The sequence below is a fragment of the Papaver somniferum genome, unplaced genomic scaffold (assembly GCF_003573695.1).
Source record: "Papaver somniferum cultivar HN1 unplaced genomic scaffold, ASM357369v1 unplaced-scaffold_137, whole genome shotgun sequence".
In the NCBI taxonomy this organism is placed as follows: Eukaryota; Viridiplantae; Streptophyta; class Magnoliopsida; order Ranunculales; family Papaveraceae; genus Papaver; species Papaver somniferum.
The window spans coordinates 10,990,423-11,008,742 of NW_020622934.1; the positions used below are offsets into that span (position 1 = coordinate 10,990,423).

The 18,320-nt window shown below is 37.2% G+C and overlaps 1 protein-coding gene across 1 annotated transcript; it reads left to right on the forward strand.

Annotated features, from left to right (window-relative positions):
* The first annotated feature begins 730 nt into the window (after positions 1–730).
* LOC113334575 lies at positions 731–17,508 on the forward strand. Its single transcript, XM_026580801.1, has 8 exons — positions 731–931; positions 1,417–1,564; positions 14,499–14,592; positions 14,946–15,535; positions 15,622–15,896; positions 16,182–16,747; positions 16,865–17,416; positions 17,505–17,508. Exons 1-8 carry the CDS (start codon positions 731–733, stop codon positions 17,506–17,508), a joined length of 2,430 nt encoding a protein of 809 aa, XP_026436586.1.
* Positions 17,509–18,320: the final 812 nt, after the last annotated feature.

The following is an 18,320-nucleotide window of genomic DNA, read 5'->3' on the forward strand; positions in this document are numbered from 1 at the left end:
TAAGCATTTTCTTATCCTCACATACTGGTTGATTTTCTTTCATAGAGATCGTCAGAAAAAAAAGGGTTTTTCAAAACAGTAAAAGAAGTGGGTTTTCAAAATATTATTTCGGAAGTCTTTCTACCATTTAACGTGTGTAGTCGTTCTTTCTTAATTCCTACTTGCACAATATGGGACCCAAAAACCCGTCCTCTCAGTGTCAAAAATTATAAAACCCAAATCGCGAGGTAGAAGTCGAGACATTCGATCACTCTCGAACCTAAATTCTCTCATATGGCATGGGTTATTTCTCCCTCAATATTTAAGCATGAGAATATGTTGTTTTGTACTCCTAGATTCTTATTATTAGTGTGCATAAACTTTATGTCCTCTTAACTCGTAGTATTCTTGTGCTTTGAAGTATTTGGAAGTTGGAAGATTAGATTTGTGGGTACACCTCTTATAAATCCTCACGAGACTATAACTCGTTCGCTAGGGACACCTAGGGGTTTAAAGGCTTGTTACACATGCTAAGCATAAGCATAACCTCAACGAAAGGGAGTTGTATACTATAGAATTAGTTTATTTTAATTTGCTTGAGGACTAGCAAAGTCTAAGAGTGATGGAATTTGATAGGTGTCTTAAACACCTTATTTATTATCAACTGGTTAAGGCTTTCAGCTGTAAACTCGATTTGCACGCCTAATACCTTGATAATGGTACAATCATTGGTGATACTCTTGAGGTGTCTATGGCATCGCGTATCATAGAAACTGAAGGGACGGGTAGAGGTTTACATCTCAATGTAAAGAAAACGGAAATCTTCTGGACTTCTATTGATCCTAGAAGTATTGATGATGATGTTTTCCCGCCAGATATTGGTAGACCGTCTAATGGTGTTAAACTCTTGGGTGGTCCCGTGAGTTTGGATTTGAACTCTATTAGTGATATGGTACTGTGTAGAGCGAACAAGACTGTTCAACTTATGACTGCCATAAAAAAACTCAAGGATCCTCAAAGTGAGATGCTATTACTTCGCAACTGCACCAGTGTTTCTAGATTATATTTTGCATTGTGCACTACTAATCCTGCTGCCTTTCAGCAAGCTACTGAGATTTTTAACGATCATTTTCTCAAGTAATTGAGGCTCCTTATCACTGGTGATGTCTCTGGTTTTGGACCTTTACAGCAGAGATTAGCTACCTTGCCTATCTATACCTATTAGTGGGCTTAATCAATACCTCGGGCCGAGAAATTTCAGAGTTGTCCTTTGCTACCGCCTGGTTATCCCATTGTTTGTTGAGAATGGTTTATTCTCTAGTTGTAAAAAATCTATGGATATTTATGGAGATCATGCGCTTCATTATGCTAAGGATGTTGGAGTTAAGTTTCGACATGACTTTGTACGTGATATAGTTGTTGACATTTGTTATAAAGCTAGTGTACCTGCGCATAAGGAAATTTCTTGGGCTTCTGTCAGATGACGATAAAGATTTACGGCCAGCTGATATCCTCGTCCTTAACTGGGAAAATGGTAAGGATGTTTGCATGGATGTTACATGGGTCTCTCCGATCACAGGTGAAGGTATTCGCTCTTTTGTTCCTGGCAAATCTATTTCTAATGTGTTGCACGAAAACGCACTAAATACTTGGATAAGCGTGTTTCACTTGGATATAGTCTTGGTGTTTTAGCTTTCTCTACCTTAGGGGAACTAGGAGAGGATACTTAATGTTTTTTTAAGCGTCTGAAAAACTGCTTAGTTAGTAATGATGCTAGTAGTGGTGTTGGTACCTTTATTTTTCATAGATTAAGTATTTCTATTCAAAAAGGTGTTGGAGCCCAACTTGTTGCTAGGTTACCAACCCAAAGTATGTAATTTATTATTTTTCAGTCTAAAGTGAAAAAGATTTACAGTTGAAGTTACTATAAAAATAAATAATACACATATATATAAATTTATTATGTACTTTACATTTGTTTTGAGTTTTTAGATGTTTTGGAGTCATACAACCCAAAAGAAGAAGAAATAGTCGAAAAGGGAAAAAAGCTCATTTTATGGGTGTTGATGATGGTTTTTAGTTCAGGGTTAAAATCGTAAAAATCCATATTTATGTGCTTTCGTTCTGTAAAGAAGTAGATCCATTAAAAGCAAATGAGTGTCTATGCTTCTCTGCTTACATATGTACAACTATATTTATGAACTTTGCCCGGCCGGGTTTGTAAAATATATGTATGCATACACGATTTATATTTACTGAGTAATTCGATACATATTTATTATAATAATATTGGTGCATGTTGAAAAAATCCCAAGTATTTTGTGAATTTTATTAAGCTCTGTTCACATTATTCACTAATGCAGAGCCTGCTAAGTATCCATTCTCAATTGTGTTCCCAGCTGAACTCTTAGTGCTGGCATGATATGACGATTAATGATTCACTCTTAGATGAGTAGCATGAATTTCCCGAAGTGTCAGAATTAAGATATGCATGAAGGTACCTAATCAGATTCTCGCAAGCTGTGTCAGTGAGACCAGAGCTGCGCTACTCACAAAAGTAAAACTTATTAATTTTGCGTTAACGTGCAAAATTCATCAAAATTGATTAATTTTGTGGCAATTCACAAAATTCAATTTTTTTAACCTAATTTTTGTGTTGATTTACAAAAATTAGATTTTTTTCCCTAAAACGGAGCAAGCACAATATCTTGATCTCTATTGGTTGAGACTAAACCTACGCAATCTAAGAAATTGGCTCAACATATAGCTAATAGGAATAAAACCTTAAAAGGAGTTGGAAAACTAAACAAAAGGGGAACCGTGACTGCTCAAGTCAGTCAAGGATGGAGCACGACCGCGCCACTTATGGCCGACCGGTCCTGCTCCAGGTTGGACCCCCACAAGTTCACCTTTCTTATCGACCAATCACATCGCTTCTACGCTACAAGCTCCGCTTTAAATTTCTAATGGAAGTAGGCCGGTCAAAATGTTTAATTTTTCAAGAAAATATATCTTGGCCGCTCAAGTCGCAAATTGATCAGGACCACATGACTTGGCCAGCTCCATTAACCAACCTAAACTCTCACAAGCTCGGAAAATAGGATGTTGTGATGACCGACCATCAATCTATTTCCTCGACCAATCACATCGCTCCTAGCCTACCTGCTTCGCTCTAAATCATTGGCCAAAGTATACTAGTCGAGTTGCTTCTTTATATAAATAATTAAATATAGGTCGTCCAAGTCAGTCACAGAATGAACACGACCACACGACTTGGCCGGTCAATTTGACATGCTTGTCTCTCTCCTAACATGACTGAGCAAGCTCTATGATAGCTATCTGCGTCTCCTATATTATTTCATCCAATCAGGACGCTCTTAGCCTACAAGCTCCGCTCTAAATCGTCGACCGAAGTAGGCTAGTCGAGCTGCTTACAAGGTTCTTAATTAGGTCAACGATGACCAAAAAATTGTCGCAAATCATCTTAGCCGTCCAACTTGGCCGGATAGTTTGACCGGCATGTATCCAACTATAGGTGACCAATGAGGTACCGTAATGGCCACCTCCCATCCTTCTTCTTAACGGACCAATCACGTCGTTCGTAGCTTACCTGTGCAGCCACCAATGGTCGTCCAAAGAGGGATGGTCACGCCACCTTTAAAGTTATGGAACTTGCGAGTAATTCAAGCAGGCTCTATACAACGATGATTCATATGCATCAAATATTTTTGAGCTGCTTGCTTGAAAAAGATGCTTAAAATGCACCGTTTACAAACGATATTTTTAGGATATCGATTTAATAAATAATTTAATTATTTATTTAAACCACAAGCACCATGTGCTATATTTTGAATACTATTCACGGCAAGTCTCATCCATACGACTTGACTTGTCACTTATGACCACCTGCTGCCTAGCTTGCACATATTGGTCGAAATATTTCTCTACTTGTATATTTTACATACAAGTCTCATGACATATGTTAATTGCTGAATAATCACGTACTCATTCTTCCACTATTCATAACCACTTCTCGTATGTCATGGTGTGGGTCCACTCAGTGACTAGCACGCCTCTCATTATTAGTCGTAACATGACTAGCTCCGTATCATGTGGACTTTACCATAAAAACAGGAACGCCTTAGTCATGCAAATTGCGACTAAGACCACTCTCCACCAAAATACTTGAGACATCAAACATGTCACAAACTGGGGGATGTTCATCAGGGTATTGGTATGGCAGTTTACATCAATGCGGTGTGCAACACGCCCATAATGAGAAAGTGTCAGGAAAGTTGGACAATTGACAAAAGTAGATGAGTAGTGGATGTAAAACCGATCGGTCTTCCCTTCAAATAGGGACATGGTTCTAATCACTTTTACACGATCTCCACTTCTTCACTACTCGACTACCTCCACTTCCTACGAGATCAGGGTATTCGACTATGACTTGCTATAAATAGATTTTCAATTTATTCAATTAATAACTAACATCAATTTTCAAAGAACACATAGAACTGGCAGCTTCCATTTCTATAAGCAAGTTCCATTTTCTGAGACAAGTCATACACAATCACACCTTACGGAGCCAGTCTCTCTGATCTCAACACCTTCTCTGCTTCCCTCCCTAAGATCAACCGTTCTCCTTCACTTTGTGCCCGAAACAAGACTGGAACGACCATTTCTTGGTCTAGGCCAGAATTGTACAGATTGATTTCTCGAATCTAAAGTGTTAGAGCATTGCTCGGTCGAACTCGCATGCGTTGATATCTCAAGCATGTTTGTCAATGTTAGTGATCAAAACTATAAGTCTTGGTTTCTAGTCTACTATAGCTAAGTCTCGGACTAGGATAAAAAGTGTTTTTGAGCTCAGGAACTCCATGGCGGATCATCATACAAGACGAAGAACTACTCGAGGAACTGGTGGAACTTCATCGACAAAAAGGTATGTGGAAACTTGAACTTATCTATCACTCAAAAGTCTATCTACTATATCTCCTATCTTGAGACAAAAGTCGTTTTGCTATATAGACTTTGATTATACACATTTGGTATTTCGAGCCGAGTTTAACTCGCCTATCTATTTCTCGAAATATGTGTTGGTAAGCTTTCGCTTTGGCCAAGTTCATATCTAGTGACGAAAGTCATGTTATGTTTCAATCACTTTGAAAATTGCTCTGACGAAAAATGGTTTGTGAATAACAACTATATAACGTCCTCTGAGAATGTTTCAATGATTGAGAGTTTAGATTATATAACCAATGATGGATATAAGCATTGTTGTGGAAACACATATATGTATAAGTCCTTATTCCTTGAATTGAAGTTTGCGAACTTTGTTGATCAACAGAACCGGAACAAGATCCGTGAACTAAGTCCACGAACTAAGTCCGCGAACCCAGTCCACGAACTGACGGAAGTTCTCGAACCGAGAAATCTGCTGGAGTTTGAGAACTCCTTCCGGGAACTTAAGTCCGCGAACCCAGTCCACGAACTTGATTTAGGTTATATCAAAAGACGATTGTTTGTGAACTCATGTTTATATAAACTAAGGAATGTTAATTGCAAACCATGGCTATAAAGTTCATAAACCGATTCGAGTGAATCAAATCGTTTTTGTTTCGATTGTGTCTTGTGTAGTTATATAAGATTTCCTTGCAATTGAACAACTCTATAACTAGTTCATTTGAGTCACTTGAACTAGTTATGGTGAAGAAGAATATGGTGGATATGAAAATACTCATATGGCTAACCATTTGGTTAACTATTGTTGAACCAACAAATGTACATGTTTGGGTACGGTTACACAAACCTAGAAACGTGCATTTCATTTGTGTGTAACAATCTAGGTTTTCGATCTAACGGTTTAAAGATATTAACATAAATCTAATCAAGTTTTCATTTAACGGTGAGTATTGAATGTTTTGTTACCAAGCTAACATTGATTGCAAACCCTGATTTGAAAGACTATATAAGGGAGAACTCTAGCAACTGGGAAACCTAATCCCCACACCTTACGTGTGATACTATTTGTGTAAGCTAGAGTTGTTTCTCCTTTAACCTTTGGTTTCTTCTCCTAAACCAGGTTAACGACTTAAAGACTTCATTGGGATTGTGAAGCCAGACCGATACCACTTTCTCGTAGTTGTGTGATCTGATCTTGCATATTCTATCGTACGAGTACAATCGCAAAGATTGGCTTGAGATTGATATCTCCGATAGGCAAGATATAAAAGTAGTCACAAACATCTTTGTCTCATCGTTTTGTGATTCCACAATATCTTCTTCGCTGCGTCGATTAAGATTATTGTGAGGTGATTGATAATACTAGGCTGTTCTTCGGGAATATAAGTCCGGGTTATCAATTGGTTCCTGTTCACCTTGATTTATCAAAAGACAAAACAAAACTCGTAGGTATATTCGTGGGAGAAGGATTTATCTGTCATCATAGAATTTTCGGTGTGATACAGATTTGTTTATTAAAGTCTTCGACCTTGGGTCGTAGCAACACTTAGTTGTGGGTGAGATCAACTAAGGGAATCAAGTGCGTAGCATCCTGCTGGGATCAGAGACGTAGGAGCATAACTGTACCTTGGATCAGTGTGAGATTGATTTGGGTTCAACTACAGTCCAGAACGAAGTTAGTTTGTAGTAGGCTAGTGTCTGTAACGGCTTAATACAGTGTGTGTTCAATCTGGACTAGGTCCCGGGGTTTTTCTGCATTCGCGGTTTCCTCGTTAACAAAATTCTGGTGTTTGTGTTATTTCTATTCCGCATTATATTTTTTTATATAATTGAAATATCACAGGTTGTGCGTTGTTCAATCAATTAGAATATCCGACCTTTTGGTTGTTGATTTAAATTGATTGACACTTGGATATTGGTCTTTGGTACCATCCAAGTTATCTCTCTAGTATTTGATAAAGACTCGCAGATTTCTATTTGCTTGATTATATATCAAATCGAGAGATTGAGATATAAACTCTTTGATATACTTTTTATCTAGATTGAGTCTGACTGTCTAGTTGATTCCCTAGAAAGTATATTGGAGTTTTTCCATACAGATTGTTAAGCAAAATATTGGGTATGGTTGTTGTACCCCCGCTTTTCATAAAGTACTCATGTGCAGTACATTTTTTTTGGGTCTAGACTCGTTTCTCATCAACCTATCCACTTTTACTCTTTTCTCCAGAATCAGTTTTTACCCTACTATAATGGGTAAGTGATATTGGGAGCTCATCCGAGGCTAGGGGGAAATCATCCGACAGATTCACTAAAAAGCGAACAATATACGTGCTCACGGCAGACGCCAGATTACAACTATCTTTAAGGGGCACCTCTACCTTGGCTGACCTTAACCAAATCAATGAGTGCCTAAATCAATGTTCACCAGTACCGAGAAAATTAGGTCGAGTTCAGTGTTAGTGCACATTCCAGGTTTCTTCTCACCAACAAGACGTTGTTTCCAAGTTCACGCCAGTTATCCATAGTCCGATGGGTTTGAAGAGTTTCATAGCAATAATGAAGCTAGCATTAGTACTACCTAGTTCAGTTTTATCCTCACTAAACCAAACAAGAGCTGCATTAAGCTTATTCACGTCGGCGATGCTAGGTCTCTAGGCGGTAGCTATTTCGATGAAGTCTGTGATGTTCGGGAATAACGCATAAGGTTGTGTAGGATCATACAAGAGAGAGGAGAGCACCAACGTGGAAGCAAAAAAGACTACACTGATAATAAGCTTGGTGTACAAACTCTCATGGCTTAACCACCTACTTAAAGAACAACAAACTTGACGACTAAGCAAACACACTTTCTTAACATAAACCAAACTCTAAACAAAGAACTCTTCTAGAACCAAACAACTTGTTTCTCAAGAAAACTCGAATTCCGAATATGACACGTTCACACAAGCGGCATCAACTTCCATTAGTTTCTTCTCATAACCAAACACCAAAGTCTTGGTTTACTATTTCCAACATCCTCCCTTAAACCAAGACTTCCTTAACAAATCCTTAACAAGCTAGACACACTATTGCTTTGCTCTATCAACTTGCTAACCAAACACAAAACCAAATCCTTAACCTACTTCACTTGCAGGATTTCGTCCTCTTTTTTTTTACCTACTTCACTCACAGGATTTCCTCACAGAGCATTGTAGCTCTACCACACTGGAATTGCTTCACTTCTCAGGCCCCCTTGATTTCTTCAGTAGAATGTGATCGTCTTAGGCAGCATTCTGGGAAATTATTTCCCGCCGTTTTCTCGATAAACATTTCCTAACAAGTCTGTCTTGCTAGTCGAACAAGCTCCAGAATCGCTAGTGATGCGATCTATCCACTTGCTCATTCAGAAAGACTACATCAAGCCCTGTCATTTTCACTTCTCAAGAGTCACAACCGAAAGTTGTGATGTTTGATACAACTTATCTTTTCATAGTTCACAAACCTTTCTTCTCTTCACCGTTGTTCCAGTCACGCTTTTGTTGTGAAACCTTCACACTTCTTTACTTTTCAAGATTCTCTCACAATCTTGTCATCACGCTTCTGCCACAAGCGTTATATTGTTGTTACAAAGTTTGCCACACAATTCAACATACTTCTAAATTTGTAACAAATTTTCCATTTTGTGTATATTTCGAATTTACAACAAACCTCTTATCAACAGTCTTGTTATAACTCCGAACTACCACAAATCTCTTTAATATCTTCCTCCCTTAAGCTCAAACATATCCACCCAACATTGCTTGTCATTCTAAGTCTCTGAATTCGAATTCAACTCCATCAAAACGTACCAATCCTATTTTCTCGATTGAAATACCAATTTTGATCTTCTACTTTTTTGATTTCAAATCCATAACCTAACCCTTTGATTCAACGACTCACCCAAAGCTTTTTCATCTTTTAAAATCCTTCAATGCTCTGCAACATCACCCTTTTTTACTGCACTCGTTACTATTCACAGCCAATATCATATCTCTCTTTACCAAACACATAAATATACTTATTTACCACAACTTCTAAAAAACGAGCATTCGTTACTTTGCGTCACTGTTGTCAAATCATGACTACACGACGACAACGTAATCCTTACTGTTCATTACCATGACCTCAAACACCGCAGCTGACTCACTTATGTTCTCTTCTCAAATTCATTGTTTGCTTGAACTTCTAAAACAATCCAATAATCTTGTCAACCAATTAATCATATCACGGCAGTAACAATTTTTTATTTTTTTTTACTGCGATCTTTTTCCTGGAATCCTTTACTTCCTAAATTGAGTAATCATCCTCAAAACTTCCATAAGCAATCCATTTAATCTTTGCAATTCATCACTTGCAATCAACAACATCAAATCAGTTTTCAACTGATTTTCTCGTTGCCAAAAACTTGTCCTCCTAACCTTGTCTTGATGTTCCGACTTTGTCCATCGATTTCAGCTCAAGAACAAGCTTCCAATCCTCTTCTTCATCTTCAATTTAACGACAACAAAAATAAATCAACGACAACAATCCTTCATATTCTCTTACTCCTAAACATTAAGCCTATGACAACGCTAAAGTTGGATATTTTCCAATAATAAGTTACCCATCCGTTTGTTTTATAAAATGACTGAACTATCTTACCTGGTAGTTTCCTTTAATAAACGGTTGAACTTGACTTCTAGAACAATCAAACTTAAAACTTGTGACCATCTGGGATCCAACACACCCACGAAACCTAGGGCAGCAACATCAGCATCCACTATCCAAGCCGTCAATGGCAGCAACAACGAAAACAGATTCAAACCCCATGAATCACCATCGGTCATCTTCACTGCTGATCACAACCATCGTTAAAGAAACAATCAACAACCACCACTACTTTTTTAGCACAAAACTTGTGACCCAGCGATCCTCTGGAGCGTGACTTCCTATTCCACCGTCGAACACAATTCCAAATTTCCACCTCATGTCCTTATTGTCATGACTTGTAACAAATTTTTAAAATATCGAACCTTACAAGTCCTTCTCTTTTCCTTCGACACCTTCACGACCAAACCCATAACTAAACACCAAAAATACATAAATTTCTCTAACTTTCTTTCCCTTTCCTCTCTGTCTCTCTCACCTTGCTCTGATACCAGATGTAGGATCAGATAAGAGAGAGGAGAGCACAAACGCGTAAGCAAAAAAGACTACATTGATAATAATCTTGGTGTACAAACTCTCATGGCTTAACAGCCTATTTAAAGTAAAACAAACTTGACGATTAAGCAAACACACTTTCCTAACATAAACTGGTCTCTAATTAAAGAACTCTTTTAGAACCAAACAACTTGTTTCTCAATACAACTCAACTTCCAAATATGATACGTTCACCCAAGCGACATCAACTTCTACTAGTTGCTTCTCATAACCAAAGACCAAAGTCTTGGTTTACTATTTCCATCAGGTTGGTGTTGTTGTTAAAGAGAACATACATATAATTCGGAGCTGTGAAACAGTGTGGATTTGGACAACGGTTTTCCAGAGAAAGATTAATAACGACATTGCTGGCATTATTTTAGGATATGAAGACGGTGAGCTTTGTGATTGGTATGATTAACGAATGACTCGAATAAATGAATGAATGTATGGGTTGTTGTGTACGTGTCTAATTCTTGCAGGGAATGAGATGCAATCGGCTTTACAGCATGCTCATATCTCTTTTACCACCAGAAAATGCACATTAGATGCTTGATGAAATGCCTGAACGACTAGTTTAGTTGACAAACTTTTCTGTTGCTTGTGTTTCTCATGTCAAGGGGGGGTCAGAGATTGATATGGATTCAGGTAGGAAATGGCAGTGAGAAATCAATAACGTATGATGGTCTGTATGATGCCGAGAATGAAAGTAAGTTAGTTGTTGCCGACATGGATTCTAAATTAATGATTGTGTGTCCAGGGTTAAGAGGCAGTGGTGAGTTTGGGCCGAGATACGACAAGTTTAGACAAGAAATTCAAATGAACCAACAAATCAAGCAAGGGAGATATTGCTGATTTCGTATTGGAGTCATTGGCAAGAGTATGAGTTAATGTACAATATTCTTTTCTCCTCTTTCTCACATGTCTTTACTGCCAAGAATAAGAAGATGGAGTTGCAGGTTGAGTTTGAGGAGTTCACGAGATATTTAGGACAATGGAGAAGAACTCGGAAGTGAAAGAAATTGCAAAAAGTTGCAAGGTATTGAAGTTTTGCTGTCAGTTTTCCATAACTAACAGGCCAAAACACTAATTGGGTTGGACTTTCTCTCCACAGGTGTGGGCCCCTTTGTTGTTTAGCCACTCTTTTATCCACGACTTAGTAATTAGACCGGGATTTGATGGACGGGATTTCCACTTGTGGGAAACTATTTAAGAGGCAATTCACTTTTGGGAAAATATGGTTTGGTCTTTTTTTAGGTGGGTCCATGTTTGTTTAGTCCTTTAAGAAAACGCCTTTATTGTTTGGTCCAAATTATTTAAAAATATTAAACTGACAAAAGTACCCTTTCGTGTTAATTTTTACTTATTTTCTTGTAGCAGTTCATTCCAGAAATGAAGTCCATATAAAAACCTAAAAAAAAACAGAAATGAAGTCCATATAAAAACCTAAAAAAAACAGACTTCATTCCAGAAATGAAGTCCATATAAAAACCTAAAAAAAACAGACTTCATTCCAGAAATGAAGTCCATGTAAAAACCTAAAAAACAGACTTCATTCCAGAAATGAAGTCCATATAAAAACCTAAAAAAAAGACTTCATTCCAGAAATGAAGTCCATCTAAAAACCTAAAAAACAGACTTCATTTCAGAAATGAAGTCCATATAAAAACCTAAAAAAACAGACTTCATTCCAGAAATGAAGTCCATATAAAACCTAAAAAAAAAAACAGACTTCATTCCAGAAATGAACTCCATATAAAAAACATACTTCATTTCTGGAATGAACTCCATATAAAAACATCATCATCTTCTTCGACGTCTTCAACAGCAGCAGCAGCAAACATCATCGTCTTCAAAACATCAGCAACATCGTATTCATCATGTTCATCGTCTCCATCATCTTCAACAACAACATCAAACAACAAATACGAAAAAAAGAACACAAAAACTACATCTAAAAAACATCATCATCATCATCTACGACATCAGCAACATCATCTTCATCGTATTTATCATCTTCAACATGAGCAGTAAATCAATAAAAAACGAAAAAGAAACGCAAAAACTTCATCATCATCATCTTCTTTATCGCCTTCATCATCATCACCATCAACAACAACAACATTAGCAGAGAAAAAACAACCCAAAAACACTGTCGTTCATCATCTTCTTCATCATGAGCAGAGAAAAAAAATGGGGGAAAGAAAAAAACTAGATCTAGAAATAAAGAAGAGAAAGAAAGTAAATCTGAAAATAAAGAAGAGAGAGAAAGAGAATCTGAAATAATATATTCTCTCTTGATAATTGACTATATATATTCTAGGGTGACGTCATGGATGATGTAATGGTCCCAAAAGGGTATTTCTGCCACTACAAGATGACAATTACATCATCCATGACATCACCCTAGGACCAAACGATAATTTCTAGGACCAAACTATAATTTATATTTTAAAAAAGGACCAAACAGACAGTTGACTGGGTCAACTGGACTAGACTCATCCTAATATATTATTCCTAGGACCATATGGTATTTCCTACTTCACTTTTATTCGGAGATCTTTGGTAGGTCTGTAAACAAGCATACAACAACTGCAAGTGCACTGTCCTAATGTAACACCGGTCAAGCACAGGTCGATCTTGCATAGGGTGGATGTGAGCAGAGGTGGTCGGGGATGGAATTGATTGATGGAGGTGAATGGTCGTTCTGCAGAGGTTGGAGAGAAGATGAAAATGAAGTGAAGGTGGTGTTTGGATTCTGTTCGATTATGGGAGGAGACAAGAGACTAGAGTGTTGGGAAGGAGTAGCAAAATCTGATGTACCATGTGGAGATGCCGTTGGATGCTTAGTAGCTGTATCAAATCTGACGGTTCAATATGGAAACGAGTTTGGGTCTTAGATCCTGGGTTTTATCTCTTGGAAGATCTTCTTATAGGCCCATATCTTCTTCAAAGCTAATATCTCAAGCCCATTCCTAGTTTTGGGTCTTGCAAACAACATACTTCACTTGCGGATGAGGTGTAAACAACATTTTTCACTGCCTTCTAATGGGAGCTTTGTTGTTTCTTTTCCGTTGTCACCAATTCTTTAATATTTTGGCTTCTCCATTCATTCAAGCTTTATTTAGTACCTAAGAACACAAAGTTAATTAGTGAAGTATTTATTCTTTAAAACAATGAAAAATACAGAATTTGGGATAATATATGATTTTAAAGCGCAAATGATGAGTTAATTACCAATAAAAAGGTGTATAAATATGAAATATTTGGCACTCATCAATCTTTGTCCATAGTATCATCTCTTCTACTTGTTTTCTAGGGTTTAGACATGAAAACTTTTATTTTTCTTCTTGTTATGAACTTCATGAACATGAATAGTTAGTTTTATGTTGGTTAAGGTGTGGTTTGATTCATAATACATGTTTCTTGTTTAATGAATTGGTTTAGTCTCATATTTACCGTTCATGATTCTCTAGAAATATAGTTAGATGATCGATGTAATGCAACATGATTTGAGTGTTTTTTTATTTGTCAAGTTACAAGTTGGTTGAACTCAGATTCATATTTATAGCTACATTAAGATTTGTTATACAAAACATGATTGTATCTTGTAGTGATATATTCTTGTAATCATATGTGAACCATGACCTTTATTAAATTGATTAGTGCGCTTTCCATGACCTTTAATAAATCGGATTAGTGCAATTTCCACGTTCGATTGCTTTGATAAGCTTAAATTCCTGAAACTTAATGCTCCTTAGGAATTAAACTTGATTAGTATTATTATACATTAGGTTCACTACACCAAATTTAGGAGATAGCAACCTAGAGTAGCAACAACTCTGATACAGTTGCGAATTCGCAACACAAAAAAACAGTTGCTAAATTTTAGCAACAGCTTAATTCAGTTTCGAATTTCGCAACTGCCACGTGGCTGTTGCGATTAGCAACAGCTTGGAGTATACGCATGCGAGTCACATGCTTAGCAGGGAACACTTTTTAACCCATTGACCAGTTGACTTCTTGACCACCCTTAGGCGCGAATTGTCCCTCCAAAAGTTGGGTACAGGACAGCTTCCTTGTTATTATCCACAAACTTTTTTCACCTCTCTTATCTTCTCTGCTATCTCGCCCTATCTCTCCTTTATCATCTTCTTCTGGATCTGAAGAAAACTCTGTTGCCATTAATCTCTTCTGCTGTTAAACTCGACCAAGTACAACTGCAAGTTAGGTTAGTTAATTACTGCAGGGTTTCGATAGTTAGGGTTTATCTTTCAATAGTTAGGGTTTATTATGTTAGATCGATAGTTAGGTTTGGTTGTTTTTTTTAATGACTTTCACTTAAATTGCTGCAGGAGGAAGCACAGTTGTGAAGAACTTGCTAAGCATAATTAACCTTGGTATGATTTCTATTTCTATTCTAGTTTTATGTTTTGAGTTTAATTTTAGGTAAATAACTTGTATCTGAGATTTGTTTGTTAATTGATTTTTTACAAGTTGGGTGTTTCTTATTTTTGAATTTGAATGGTATTTGGGTCAGATTTGATTTTGATTTGGGTGTAACCTAGAATTTGAACCTAAAAACTCAGATTCTTTGCATACAGTTTGATTTGCTTGGTTAGTTCTGTCAAAATTAAAAATTGTTAGCAGTTTAATGTGAGTTTTAGTTTTGTGAAAAACTTATTAAGGTATAACTTAACTAAAAATCAGATTAAACTGCAGATTTAGTTTGTAACTTGACAAAATGTTTGTATGGGTAGACTTGAAGTAGATTAAGTAATACTTCATTTGATGTGATCTAGATGTACTGATAATATGATTGCTGAGTTTTATAAAGATGTTGGATACACATATTGTCTAAATTTTAACATAGATGTTGTCTTTAGGAATCACAAAATGTCATTGATACTTGATAAGAAGTGGATGAAATGTGACAATAAATCAGAGCAGTACATAGAAGGTGTTAGGTTGTTCATACAGTTAGCTAGTGAAAAAGGTGGTGCAAATGCATTGTTCGCATGCCCTTGTGGTCGTTGTAAGAACAATAAAGGATTGGTGACACTTACTAAGATATCACTTCATTTGCCGAAGTATGGTATTTATCAGTCATATACAACATGGCGCTTTCATGGGGAAACCTCAGAAGTAGAAACACATGCATATAGGGATAACTCTAGTGAGGAAAATATAGGTGACAATGTAGCTGAGAATGTATCAAACGTAGGGGATAATGTAGGAGTTGTTGCTGAGGATGTTGATCCTGCTGTAGGTGTAGATGAGGATGTTGGGCTAGATAGTAGGTCTCATGTTGATGCTGGAACCAGCAGAAGCAAGAAAAAGAAACTTTTATATGAGCGTGCTAGAGCACCGTTATACCCTTCATGTCCTAAAGGTAAGACAACATTGTATGCTTCCGTAACGCTGAATAACATTAAGACTCAGTAGCTGCTTCCTGCGCTCTTTTATACGGGTTTTCAGACAATGCTTGCACTGCGCTCTTAGAATTGATTAAGGAGCTGCTTCCTGAAGAAAACACACTGCCTTCTAAGTATGCAGACATAAAAAACCTGATCCAAGAGCTAGGAATGAACTATGTTACTTATGATGCATGTGTAAATGATTGCATATTATATTGGAAGGATCATGCATTATTAGTGAAATGTCCTGTTTGTCAAGAACCTAGGTATAAGAAGGTCTTTAATGATGAGAGGAAACTGACCACTGTTGCTCAGAAGACGTTAAGGCATTTTTATGTGATTAAAAGGCTGCAAATGTTTTATAACGAACCATGAATAGCAGAGGCATTGACTTGGCATTATAGAGCCAAGTCAGATATAAACATTACGCGTCATCCTGTCGATTCCTCAGCCTGGCGATGTGCAGATAGATTCTCTCCTGAGTTTGCTATTGAACCGAGGAATGTTACACTTTCCATATCAATTGACGGGTTCAATCCGAATGGATGTTTCGGTGCCGCTCACAGTTGTTGGCCGGTGATTATGCAACCTTTAAATTTTGCTCCTTCCTTGTGTATGAAGCGTGAATTTTCATTGCTAGTGTTGTTGATATCAGGACCTAGAGCACATGGTAAGGACATAGATGTTTATTTACAACCTCTTATAGATGAGTTGAAGAAGTTATGGAATGAAGGTGTATTAACATATGACTCATTCACTAAAACTGAGTTTGTAATGAAAGCAAGATTACTATATGCTATACATGATTTTCCTGCATTGGGGACTTTGTATGGATGTGTAACCCATGGCTACTATGCATGTCCTACTTGTGGAGAAGAAACAGATGCCGATTATTTGCCATTCAGTAAGAAAACTTGTTATATGGGACACTGTAGATGGCTGCCGTCAAAGCACAAGTATCGAGATGATAAAAAGAATTTTAATGGAGTGGTAGATCATCGTCCAGCACCGTGGCTACTAACAGGTCTGCAAATACAAGAGATTGTTCGTAACATCAGCTGTAAGAAGGGTAAGGGGAAACATCCATCTGCAGCAAGTCTAAAGCGTAAAAGGAAAGCTGAAGGGGAAAATGAAGACGCTGCTAATGTAGAATATGTGTTCGGTGACCACTCATTGTTTTCACGGAGGTCTATTCTTCATGATTTTCCGAATTAGGGTTCAAACGCGATCTGACATATTACTGATGTTATGCGTACAAAGAAGAACATCACAGATCATATACTTAACACTTTGATGGGAAATAGCAAGTCTAAAGATGGTCCTGCTGCGCGTAAAAATATGGAAGCAATGGGGGTTAAAAAGAAGTTGTGGCTGAAAAAGGATGATGTTACTGGTAAAACTTCTATGGAAAATGGTACTTTTTCCCTGACTAAGAGGGAGAAAGTTTTTTTCTGTTCTATTTTGAAGAACTTAAGGGTTCCCTCCAGATTCTCTTCCAATCTTCGCAACTGTATCAACGTGAATCCTCCCGAGTTAAAGAACTTTAAGTCTCACGATTACCATGTTGTTATGCAACATTTGTTACCATTGCTGATTCATACTGCAAATTCGCTACCTAAGGAGCTACGAGTTTCTCTTCTCCGGATCAGTATCTTCTTCAATGTTCTGTTTGTGAAGGTTATCAACCGGCAACATCTGTTGAGAGCTAAAGCTAGTATGATTGAAGCAATGTGTGTGTTTGAAAAAAAAATTCCTCCTTCGTTCTTCGTTATCAGTATTCACCTGATGGTTCATCTAGCAGATGAAGCTTTGATCAGCGATTCAGTCAGATTCAGGTGGATGTATCCCTTTGAGAGGTAATCACCACAACTGACTTTTTTTTTTTTTGAAGGATTTGAATGTTTTTGTAACTGAGCTGTTATTATTTCTTACTGATATTTGTAGGTAAATGAAAGGTTTCAAGGGGCTATTATGCAATAAAAGGTACATTGACGGGTGCATTGCAAGAGGATATACACTGCGAGAATCTAGCTTGTATTGTATGGAGGAGTTGTCCAAATATGGTGATGGTACTCACAATCATACTCGACAAGCATTTTTAGATGATGACAATGAGTTTGCTGATGAGATGCCTTTAAGTAATGCTAAGAATATTACTTTAAACCAAGTTCAGTTTGAACAAGCTCGCAAGTGGATTGTCTCTAAGTATGTCAGATTGGATGAGTGGCAAAGATACAATGTATACTTTCACCTCTGATCTGTTGTTTTGTGGATGAAGTAAATCATAGAACAAAAAACAACAACTTATAATCATGTTTCTTGAATTCAACTAGAGTTTGTATATGCATTACTTGAATAGTGGGTGGACACAATTGATACTAAGAGACTGATTTCTTGAATTATGTTTGATTGTAGGAAGTACGATTCCTATGTTGACAGCGCCAGGTCTAATGATCAGACAAATAGTTCGTCCAATTATACCTTAAAGAGTTGGATGGCTTGGTTAAGCGACGAGGTAATATACTAGCTTCCATTCTGGTTTATACTGAAACAAATTGTGGTCTTGGTTAAGTAACTGACTCACACATTACAACTTGCAGTTGTCAAAAGCTAATGATGTGGATTCAGTACTTTGGCGACTAGTGCAGGGACCTCTCTTCAAGGCGCAGTCATATAAGAGATACCAAGTCAATGGATTCTCTTTCTGTTAAGACTATGAGGGGAAGGTTATATCACAGAACAATGGTGTGTCAATGAGAG